The following is an 11,675-nucleotide window of genomic DNA, read 5'->3' as shown; positions in this document are numbered from 1 at the left end:
AGAGATTGTATTCGTCGTCCCATGAACTGGCAATTATTCACGGGCCCCCACGTGATACACGAGCCCAATAGTTCACGTCGACTGCTGCTGGTGGAACCTCGTGAAGGTCGTGGTGTGCATGCGGATAAATTCAAGGCAGACAATCCAGAGGCCCCAAGATGACAAGGCTGCCCCGTTTTGTCGCACAAATACTAGGTCCTGAGATATGCTAGATAAGAATTGATTCCCATCGCATACTAGAGTGTCACAGGCGTACTCCAGGAATACTTAAGTACAGCAAACACCACCACGGTCCAGTCGTCGCGCACAGTAACATTCCATGTCATCAACACCAGTGTCACTCCTATGAAGATCTTTCATGCCAAAACTTACCTCTAACTGGGGCATACTCTCAAAATGTCTGACTCGACAGCCTGGAAAGGTGCAGTGCCATCCGCAGAGTATATGGTATATCATGGCATTTGGACAAACTGGTCACGAGGACCCGTCATGGGAGCGACGCTCACTTTGTCTCGCGCTGATGGAAACTATCTCCTAGCATTTACCGCATTCTTCATCAGCATGGTTTCAGCGCGCTTTTGGCGTATTCTATGTTTCATCGCACACAACAAATTCTCTACCCCGGAGCCGCGTGACGCCGTCCATCATCAACGACAAGCAATTCTCCGAAACTCAGCTTCTGCACCCTCTGGCCTGTGGATCATCCTTCAGCTAATATGGACATGGCGCAGGGTCGCCGATCGGCTATTGGCTCGTGCGATGCCAGTCATCCTTACAGCCGTCATATGCGCTGCAGCCTTTACTGTAGCCGGAGGCTTCTCATCACAACTATCGACGGGCATCAGCAAGGAGGTCCTCCTGGACGGATCTCGCTGCGGAATTATCAATGCAGGTGATGATGCTCCGGGAAATGCTGTGCTTTTCCACGATTCCAACGGCTTATCCAACGCCGCAAATTACGCGCAGCAATGCTATTCTGTGAACATATCTCGCGCCTTCGACTGTACGACTTTTGTCCAGCCAACGCTTCCCAGTATCATTGACCGCAATGCACCGTGTCCTTTTGACCGTGGAATCTGCCGAAGCAATACCTCGAATATACATCTGGATACTGGCCACATTGATAGCAGTCAATTCCTTGGCATCAACGCTCCCAGAAGTGAACGCGTCCTGTTTCGGAGTACACTTACATGCGCACCTTTGGTGACAGAGAATTATTCGGATAACATTACGCTTCCCTCGGGGAATTTCACAAGGTACTACTACGGGCCACAACAAATATTCAAGTACCAGGATTTCACCTATCAGGCTCCAGGTCTGAACTCCCAGTATCCCAGAATTAGCGACCACACTAAATCAAGAGGTAAAAACCTTCAGGTGGCGTAAGTCCAAGTACCCCCGAACCTCACCATACTCTAAAGAACTCAATTGCCTGAACACCCTATTTTCGGCAGAGTAATACAAGCAAAACCTCTAAACGGGGCCATCGTGGATACCTCAGACTTCAATCCAATTTCCGAGCTCTTTCGAGACGACGGAGACTTGACGATCGCCTTTCTTGTGGGAAATGGCGTCTGGTACTCGGAGAAGACCACTGATCCGTGGTATCGCGGAACGGTCCCAAGTGAAACATGGCGATGGTTGTCTCCAAACTCTACTGATGAGGTGGCTTATACTCCGGACGAAGCAGCCTCACCCCTTGGCTGCTTGCAGCAGTTTCAGATCTGCAACGTCGATGAAAACCATTGTGGGCCCTTAAAGGGCTTCTACGATTACCAGTTCCATTCAGCCAGTGTTTTCAATATTTCCGAGGAAGCCATAGAGAATGATGAGTTGTTTGTGGAAAATAACCCTCTTGGCCAGCGCTTTCAATGGTTTACCGGCGTCATGGCATATGGGGGAAGCATAGACATCTTCAGAGCACTGTCACAACTCGGAGCATATTCATTATCCTCCCAAAGCTCTATGAGACAAGGTTATATGGGATTATTGGCAGAGAATCAATGGCAACTTGATGTAGAACGCTGGTGGTCCATAGGTCTTGCGTCTATGCAAGCAGGAATGGTTGATGTTGCCGTTGGCCCCACCGAGGCAGCTCTCCAGCCCTACACAATCCATCCACCGAGCTCATACATTCAAGATTCCTTCTGCAACAGCCAGGTAAACACTATTTGTTTTGGATTCCTAGGTGGCATAGTACTGACGAACCCGCTCTGTACCACAGAAGATATTGACCACAAGGTCTACATCGTTCAGCCTCTTCGGGATTTACTTCACCTATGTGGTCGGCACTATCATCGTCATTGTGTCCTATTCGCTGGAGCCTGTCCAGAACTTTCTATATCGCCGAAAGAAAATTGCGGAATACGCTCGTCTGGAATGGGCGACAACGGAGAGCTTACAACTCCAACGGGTGGCTTATCAAGGCATCGGCTCAGGGACATGGGCAGGTCACTTCGATGCCGTTCCCATGACCGAATCTGATGAGCTCATGGGGGACTTGCCTCATAGTTACCACACTGGCTCAGGATCGTCTTGTACTGGTCATGCAAAATTGAGTGCTGAAAAACTCGACCCGGCCCCGATATCACCCCCGTCAACTGGTGAGACCTCAGAAGAGTCCAACGAATCGGCGGTAGAAGATAATAGACATTTCATGAGCAGCGCCGAACAAGAGATTGTTCCGGTAGTATCTCGCCATGCTACAGGCTAAGGTACATATTCTTCTAAATTTGAGGATGTCAGTAAGCCAACGGTTGCAGATATGTTATCCCTGACTCCAGCCTTGCCTCCAAAATAGAAGAGGGAGCGACCTGATCTCAGAGAGGCTCATGAAGACACTTTTTCTCACTCAGGATTGGAGTCTGAAAGGCAAATAGCTCGATGAACAAGCCTGGAAGGCATCCACCCGGAAACTTTGGCGCGAGCTGACTGAATCATCTATCTAACACACCAGAGGGTACGAGGGGTAGGAATAAGAATTTCCAACGATAGAATTATTCAGTTGGCTACTGGTCTTTATCACCAAGTCTGACGTTATCCTGAACATTGCGGATTAGAGTACACTGGGCCATTTTTCACGAATGAACTTCCATTTAGCAGGCAATAGTACACAAGACACGACAACATATGAGATAATGGACCAGGCTATGGTGGTTGAATTTCTGCGAAGCGATTCGGTATTTGAACTTGGGCATCACCAGCAGTGGGGTCTTGAAGGATAATATTGGCACTAGCAAATTCTGTGATATACAGATGCCAAGAAAGCTCCACTGTTACTGTTTGTCCACCACGTGCTAATGACTCGGCTTAATGTGCCAGGAGGAGGCCTATTAAATTTAGGTCTCCTAAATGCTAGATGCAAGGGTTGGAGTGGACTCCCACATAACATGGTATAGCATGCTTGGCAAGGGAGTACATAATTAAGGCGTACTAGGTACTTCCTATAACATGCCACACATTTGTGAAGATGAAGAACGAACAGTTCACTCGCGGATTACAGTGCTCTTGGTGATGAAGTTATACCAGGGAACTCCAGGCCCAAAAGCTGCAGCACAACACCAGCCGCCTGCTTGCAGACGAGACCGAGCTCTGGCTCGCTGATGTTCAACAGGTTAGCAGGATCTGACTGGTTGCTGGAAAGACTCTTGAGAATACCACCCCTGCTCTCACTTTCCATGAAGTCTTCAACCGTGAATGGTCCCAGCTGCTGCAGTTTATCTCCAGGAGGACCCCAGTGGTAGACGTGGGCAACGGGGATGCTCCCAAGTTCGGTGAGGTACCGGAACAAATTTCCCCGTTCCATGTTACGACCTTCTGAGTATCATCTCAACAGTCGCGGGCAGAACTTATGTCGAGGTGGGATCCCCTCGGTTACAGCACAGAGCCATGAACGGAATCAGCCACTCGCCCCCAGAGATCGCAGTCTGGAATACCCAAAGTGAGTGTCCAAATTTGATTTCCTAAATCTAGCAGCGGGATTTATCTGTTGTACAACATTTGCATAGACACTTCTTCAAACTTCCCCTCTTGCACAACGGAAGTCTTGGTTGCACCTCCCTATGAGGAGAACCCCGGACCTTATGCCAATAGCGGTAAAGAACAAATGGCAGTGTCCCAGTGTCGTATATATACCTGATGGCAATCGCGGTCCCACGTATGCGACTCTCGTCTAAGAGAAGTCCAACTTTCATTGGAGGTTGCTGTCCTTGGAACACGTTCTGAATATGTTCCAGATTCGTGAACTTGCTGCGCTCACCGGCAGTCTCCTATATCTGGTCTCTTCCCATCACGCTGCTGCCGCTCTGCCTGAAACCAAAAAGACGGGAGAGTATGGATTGAATGACGCCGCAAAGGCCCATGGCAAGCTCTATTTCGGAACCTCGACTGAGCCTTCTAAATTTCTACAAGACGCCGCCTATTACAAACAGCTGAACAACACACATGACTTTGGCCAGCTTGTCGCGGAGGGCAGTATGAAGTGGGACGAGCTAGAGCCAGAGCGCAACGTCTTTGATTTCTCCGTGGGCGACCATATCACCGGCCTGGCAGCTGCCAATGGGCAGATCACCCGCTGCCACAATCTTCTCTGGCACCTGTCAACCCCTGACTGGGTTGTCAACGGCGGCTTCGACAATGCTACCTTGATCTCGATTATCGAGAACCACATCACTGAAGTGGTCAAACATTACAAGGGCAGTTGCTATGCCTGGGACGTCGTTAATGAAGGTTAGTAGTCAGCGAACAGCTTAGACATAGGAGTACAATAGCTGACCCTGGCACACCAGCCGTGGTAGAGAACGGCACCTGGCGTTCAAGCGTCTTCTACGACACCATCGGGCCAGCCTACATCCCCATCGCGTTTGCCGCAGCGGCGAAGGTAGACCCAGACGTCAAGCTCTACTACAACGACTTCGCCATCGAGCTGCCCAGCCCCAAGTTCTCGGCAACGGTGGACATCGTCAACATGGTCCGCGCCTACGGGGCCAAGATCGACGGGGTCGGGCTGCAGGCGCACTACGACCTCAGCGGCATGCCACCGGAGGCGCACTTCGAGCTCGGGAGCATGCCCAGCTACGACGAGCAGGTGGCCGTGATGAGGACCCTCGACGAGCTGGACCTCGACTTCGCCATCAACGAGATGGACGTGAGCGTGCTGACGCCCGGCAACGCGACCATCTTCCACAAGCAGGCAGAGACCTACTACAACGCGACAGCGGCTTGCCTCAACTTCGAGAGGTGTGTAGGCATCACCGGCTGGGAATGGACTGACAAGTATTCGTGGGTGCCGCACTATTTCCCCAATCTCGGCGATGCTTTGCCGTGGGATAAGGATCTTAACAAGAAGCCGGCGTATTACGGCACCTTACGGGCGCTGAAAGAGTTCAACGGCACTTTGGATGTATAATTTGGACTTAAGGTAAAGAGTGTGGGGAATGATCATGTCACACCACTGTAGTCTGTTGTGGCAGAGCATCAGGACCCGTTATTGTCCCGCTCGACCGTCTATATAACAAGCCTACCATCCCACTCTTACAATACCTAGTCGGGTAGACTTTTTGTTCCATGTCATGTTACTAGCTCCTTTTGCACTACATTTGTATAAATGAATAGGTACTAAATCTACAGTTCGACTTGTGTAGTGCCTTTTGTTGTATCCACAAAGTTAAGTGTGAGTAGTTGAGGCTTCGTTTACTTTTTCTAATACCAGAGACTGAAATTCGCGAAATCGAAAGAATTCATAAAAATGTGTTGAACGTAATTCATTTGCGAGAAAGGACGTCTACCCTGAAGCCTTTCATAGCCAGGGGCGGTTTGACTTACTATTATTGTGCTTGGTGTCGTTGATACGTAGGTGGCGCCGCAAGCCGTCGACCATAACCACTCTGCGGTGTAGGGTGCCACTGGACAGCGATTCGAGCACAGGAACGGGACAATCCCATTTATCTGGAGGCCATCTCGCCGTTCGTTTATGACTTATTACTATTTTGTCACGGCTTTAAGCTATCGACAGCATGTACGGACTTTTTGATGAGTAGTGACAATCTCTACCGGTATATCATAACACATGATAATAAATCCTGCCTCAAGAAGTAGTTCTTCCTTAACAAAATGTGGGCGGCGGCCCATTATTCCATGTTCAAAGACGTGTCCCTCCCTGCACACACCGCGGCGGGGCAGCAGCTAAGGATCCGGCAACAGTTCGCACAAACATGTGCTGATGGCGGGATATGACCCTCCGCGAACCACTTTCCCATGATCTACCAAAGCCTTCTGGATTGCCTGTTGCAACATTGTTAGTCAGGTCCGGGGTGACTACAATGCCTGAGTAGGTATATGTAGGTAGGCTCTATTTCTCCTAATTGAGCGTAGGGCAATACGAACGTAGGCCCCGGCGAGATTGCCCACCAAAGTAGGACAAATGGTTATTATGTGTGCCAACTCGTACGATTCACGCACCGTACCGCCATTTCCCAGGCTCATGTTTTAAAGACACAATACGTTTCACGTACCGGTTCATGCTGCTATTTCCTGCCTACCTATCGCCATGATGGAATTCTCGTGGTCTATCCGAAGCATAATATCGTGGATGTTGGCATTCGGTGCCACCTTCACATTTGCTGCCAATCCTGAACTCACAAGAATACCAGAATGGGGCTACAATCCCACAAACCTCACTCTCGACGTTTACATTCCTACGCCATTGCCTGCTAGTCCCCCGGTTATCCTCGCAGTAAGTTACTACTCTTTGGTTGCTCATCATGCGCGCTGACCAAATCTAGCTACATGCATGCAGCTTCGATGGGCCCTTTTACAACCAAGAAAACAATTATACAGCCTATTCCGATGACAGAGGATTCATCGCCCTCTTCCCAAGTAGCCCAAATCACGACAAGTGCTGGGACGTCTCCAGCAAGGAGTCACTTACACATGACGGCAATGGCGACAGTACTGGGCTCGCTCACATGATCAAATGGGTCATCTCAGAATACAACGCTGATCCCGCTCGCATCTTCATCACAGGCTCATCGTCTGGGTTTATGGTGACCAACTTCCTGTGCGGCACATATCCGGACGTATTCGCAGCCGCATCATGCTACTCTGGGGTGCCAGCTAGATGCTTAGCAGGCTCAAGCTCAAGCCCGGGCAGCGGGGATCCCAGTTGCGGCATCGGGAATCTCACAAAGACCGGCGAGGAGTGGGCAGAGCAAGTATACGTCATGTACGAAGGCTACGAGGGTCCTTATCCCAATATGATGATATGGCACGGTACCGCGGACGAGATGATCTCGTACAATAATCTCGCCGAGAGGTTAAAGCAGTGGTCTACCATTCTAGATGTCTCATGGACGAAGAACATCTCGGACACTCCTTTCTTAAATTATACGGAGATGGTGTACGGTCATGGCTCAAAGCTGCTGGGATGGTCAGCTGTCGGAGTTGGGCATACTGTACCTTGTGATGTTGCGAGAGACCTGGATTGGTTTGACATTTAATGTAAATATATGCTGATGGTAGGTGTACCCTTTGTATGTCTTATTCCCATACCTATTGCATATGTATCAAACGGTATTGGGCCTATGTATTGTCTTTTGGACGCTCCGTGCCTTGCCTACACCCGTATTGATTCAAAAACAGGTGTCCCAAATTCTCAACCTCCGGGCTCGCCGCAGTATTTTGGTCTGTCTGGGCTATTTTGTCCATGAACGGCTTCGGCCACACTATGTTTTTTAAATCAACTATCCATTAATCTATCTGCTATCTGCTCAGCTTTCCAACTATCCCTCCCTAAGCTTATACACAAAGTTGCATATAGCTTAATATATATTCTCATTCCCCTCTTTCAAAGAAATATCATAATATTTCTTTTTACCCTTATTTTTTAACTCTTTTTTAATCCTTTTAAAAGTAATATTATTAGTAATAATAAAATAATAAATTTAATAAAATATAATTTTATTAATTATTTTATTTTTATTTATTTTATTATAAACGTTATTTTTATTTTTCTTTAAAACTTTTTTATAATCTTTATAAAAAAGGTTAAGCATTTAAAAGTAAAGTATTTCTTTATTTTAACTTTTATTAAAATTAGCTATAAGATTAAATATTAGCTATAATAATAGCTTATTTAATAAAGGTTTTCTTAAAAAGTTATATAATTTTATTATTTCTTTAAAATTTCCTTTAATAAATATATATTAATATATAGTTATAATATTTTAAAAAAATTATTTTAATCTTAATTATATAATTAATTATTTAACTTTTTACTTTATAACGCCGCTAAAAATAATTTTTACTAGCCTTATTTATATAATTATTATAAAGCTATTAATATTTTCTTAGCTATAAGCTATAATTATATTTAAAACCTATTATTATTAATATTATAATTTTAACGCTAGGTATTTAAGCGTTTATTACTATACAAAGGGACTGGATACATATTGCTTAAGAAGCATATGTATACAGATTAAAAACAAGACCACTTTGTCCATGAACGACCCCAAAGTCCACATCGTCCGACTGATGGTCCTCACATGCTCTATATCTGCAAGTGGCGAGGTGCGAAATAAATTAATCTACGATGCCAGGGCAATCTTTACATCCCCAGCTTCGACATGATTTCCGTACTGCCCGAGTACGCATGCCTGGTACGAACCGAGACATGTTCCCTCCTACAAAAATTCAACAGGCTTTGAAACTCGCCCATGTTTTCTCAAACCAGCTTTCAAACTGAACACTCTTCATGGTCTGCAGCTAGGCCGAGGGCGTCAGCCCGTGTCAGTTTGAAGCTCGCTTATCGACAAGTATATTCCTTCGTGCCAAGCGTCAGCGGCGGAACACTTCAAGTTGTGTGCCTGATCAATGAAACACTCTGAGTGCTCAGCTGACCTGTCCACATCAGGGGCCGTGTCAGACCCATAGGAATCTTGTGCCCCTGCATATTAGACCTTACTCCAGATTGGGGGCGGGAGCAGTACCGCACGAATCTTCCTTTAAATATTTTCCTGGAACATTTGTGATGAAGAAGAAAAGAGTGTCGAATGATGACCTCGGTGTGTCTCAAAAGAAGCATCATACTCAACCATCAAGGTACTCTTACGCTCACCCGACGTCCCGAGGAGCATGTCTCACGATACTCAAGACTCAGCAGAGCTACAGGCTCAGCATGTCGACCCGCGAGCAAGTCCTCGGTATCCATCAGAACCTAAGACGCCGAGCGATACAGCCTCGGACTTCGTGTGCAATAAATGCAGCTCTGTAGGTTGGGACCAACTTCCCAAATTGGCGGACGACAGCGATCGCAAGAAACCTGTCTGGATCATGGTGATGGATTCGCTTGATTCATCGTCAGCCGAGCTCGGCGCATCATCTTGCAAAGTGTGCCGACTGCTGCCGTACATCAAACCTGATATTCCTAGCCTACAGGTTATCGATTCCGAATCCCGAGAGGTCGTTAAAGCCCCGCCTCAATGCAAATACCTTGCCCTATCCTATGCCTGGGGCAAAGTAAAGCATTCAGAGGATCTCGATAACCCTCCTCCGGTGATAGCAGACACTTTTACCGTTTGTGCCCGCTTGGGGCTCAAATACCTATGGATTGACCAATACGCAAGTATATTCCTCGCTGGTTTCACAGCTGTAATACAGCGCGTAGGTAGAGATGAAGCTAACCAAAGTCCCAGTGTGTGCCTCGCAAAGGCCCGGAGAGGCAGCAAACACTTAGTATGAAGGGTGAAATTTACTCTAACGCTTATTGTACCGTCATTGCAGCTGCCGGCGGGGACGCTCAAACAGGCTTGGCGGGTGTTGCAAAGACTCATCGTCGACAGCACCACGAAGTGAGCATCAAAGGCGACACCCTGGCAGAATTGTCTTACAGCAGCGGCCATGGTTCAGCTTTGCTGAGCTCCAGTAAATGGGCAACGCGGGCTTGGACTTACCAGGAAAGTCATCTATCCACAAGATGCATCAATTTCACAGATATCAAGTTATGTACCTTTGTAATAGGGAGTACGTCGCAGAACCATTCAAGCAAACAATCGCAATTACTGGCAAAGCCGGCCAACGCACATTCGGCCGCTTTGTTCCCCACACGTCATACTCGGGTCGCTATTTTCATGTTAAGGAACTCAGACAACAGATTGAAGAGTACACGACGAGAAACTTGACGCTGGAAGGAGATTCGCTCAATGCATTCCTGGGCGTGTTGAATAACTACGTCCGAACAAGACGACCCATGCTTCAGCTCTGGAGTCTAGCATTGCGTGAAGATGGGAGGATGGCACAGCGGCCAAGAGACATGATGTTCGACCTATTCTGGTGGCATGAGATCACCTGCACTCGACGACATGATTTCCCGAGCTGGAGTTGGGTTGGCTGGGCTGGACCTGCGTCCCTTGCGAAACTGTCTCCGCATCTAGACCTGAGGTTGAGCAGCCAGCAACCGAGTGGCCCGAAACCCTCAAAGATCTCTGTTGAGGTCGGCAGAGTCATCAAAACTCTTTACGAAAATGCCCTGCCATTCATAGACACTGACACTGACGCGGACCTCAAACTCCGGCCAGCACATCTTCGGCCAAGGAAACTGCGGCTATCATGCCACGTCTTGCCTATACGATGGCAATGATTCCGGCCGACCGTGGTTGTGCTGTACGAGCCTCCACGTTGAATGTTGGTGTGTTACACATGCCAATAATATGTCACCTCGCGTGTCAGCTGTCAAGCCACTGTGCCCGCTTGAGATTACTATCCGGCAACTTAATACTGGTCGGAACCCACACCATCGGTCTTCTCGATTTACCGTTTCTGCCGACACGTTATAGAACACTTAGAAAGGTGAAATTTCGCAGAACATCTCGTCATAATGGATCTCTGCCAAAATTGCGACAAGTTTGTTCTCACTCTCTGTATCCAGTTACACCAACACAACGACCCTTTCCACCGGACCGGCTGGATTCCCTTCACTTTTAAGAAGGATATTGAAAGATCCAGACTCTGTCCCCTTTGCCGCCTGATTGAGCATAATCGCGCGAGAGTATTCAACCGTTCTGGACTGTCTTTATACAATATCGATGAAGGCGAAGCCATACTGGAGAGATCCCATTCTGAAGACTTCAAGAACCCTACGACTGGATTGATTTTCGTTTTCAGCGGCCCAATAGTCCGCGGGTTCTTTTGGGCTTCAGAGCAGCTATTTGGGCTAGGCAAGGTAATTCTTCATAGTGTCCATGGAACAGCCTTTCCCTTTTCTGACTCCCGTTAGACAGTCCTGCCGCAGCATCGGGCCTCATGGGCTGTAATCCACCACTGCCCAGTGATAACTGCTCAGAGGCTTTTACCCTATACCGAACCTGGTTCGAAACTTGTCGCCGGAATCATAGGTTTTGCAACCAGACTCTGGACGCGAGGGCTATCGAAGAGGATATACTAGGACCGAGGCTACCAACTCGTATATTAGATCTTCGTGGACCAGGTGGTACTGACCTTGTACTTATTGAGACTAACGGATTAAGCGGAAACTACTGCGCTCTATCATACTGCTGGGGACCGCCAGGCACACAGACCATGACTACGACCCAGGAAAATCTAAAGCAACGCCTCTCTGCAATACCCTTCAACTCTCTGCCCAAGACCCATCAAGATGCAGTCCAGATAACACGTCAGCT

General features: G+C 47.8%; 4 protein-coding genes across 4 annotated transcripts; 3 read left to right on the top strand and 1 right to left on the bottom strand.

Moving 5' to 3' along the window:
• Window positions 1–396: 396 nt before the first annotated feature.
• INS49_010909 (uncharacterized protein) lies at window positions 397–2,713 on the top strand (the record flags this gene model as incomplete). The annotated part of the gene is made up of 3 exons (XM_043171631.1): window positions 397–1,382; window positions 1,455–2,160; window positions 2,225–2,713. The coding sequence occupies 3 exons, from the start codon at window positions 397–399 to the stop codon at window positions 2,711–2,713; spliced, it is 2,181 nt and encodes a 726-aa protein (XP_043023376.1).
• Window positions 2,714–3,496: 783 nt separating this feature from the next.
• Window positions 3,497–3,805, bottom strand: INS49_010908 (uncharacterized protein; the record flags this gene model as incomplete). Its single annotated transcript, XM_043171630.1, has 1 exon — window positions 3,497–3,805. One exon carries the CDS (start codon window positions 3,803–3,805, stop codon window positions 3,497–3,499), a length of 309 nt encoding a protein of 102 aa, XP_043023375.1.
• Window positions 3,806–4,226: 421 nt separating this feature from the next.
• On the top strand, window positions 4,227–5,407 carry INS49_010907 (uncharacterized protein; the record flags this gene model as incomplete). The annotated part of the gene is made up of 2 exons (XM_043171629.1): window positions 4,227–4,728; window positions 4,788–5,407. The coding sequence occupies 2 exons, from the start codon at window positions 4,227–4,229 to the stop codon at window positions 5,405–5,407; spliced, it is 1,122 nt and encodes a 373-aa protein (XP_043023374.1).
• Window positions 5,408–6,550: 1,143 nt separating this feature from the next.
• INS49_010906 (uncharacterized protein) lies at window positions 6,551–7,496 on the top strand (the record flags this gene model as incomplete). Its single annotated transcript, XM_043171628.1, has 2 exons — window positions 6,551–6,733; window positions 6,783–7,496. 2 exons carry the CDS (start codon window positions 6,551–6,553, stop codon window positions 7,494–7,496), a joined length of 897 nt encoding a protein of 298 aa, XP_043023373.1.
• Between the last annotated feature and the right edge of the window lie 4,179 nt (window positions 7,497–11,675).

The sequence above is a fragment of the Diaporthe citri genome (assembly GCF_014595645.1).
Source record: "Diaporthe citri strain NFHF-8-4 chromosome Unknown scaffold_5, whole genome shotgun sequence".
In the NCBI taxonomy this organism is placed as follows: domain Eukaryota; kingdom Fungi; phylum Ascomycota; class Sordariomycetes; order Diaporthales; family Diaporthaceae; genus Diaporthe; species Diaporthe citri.
This window is presented reverse-complemented; position numbering and strand designations above follow the sequence as displayed.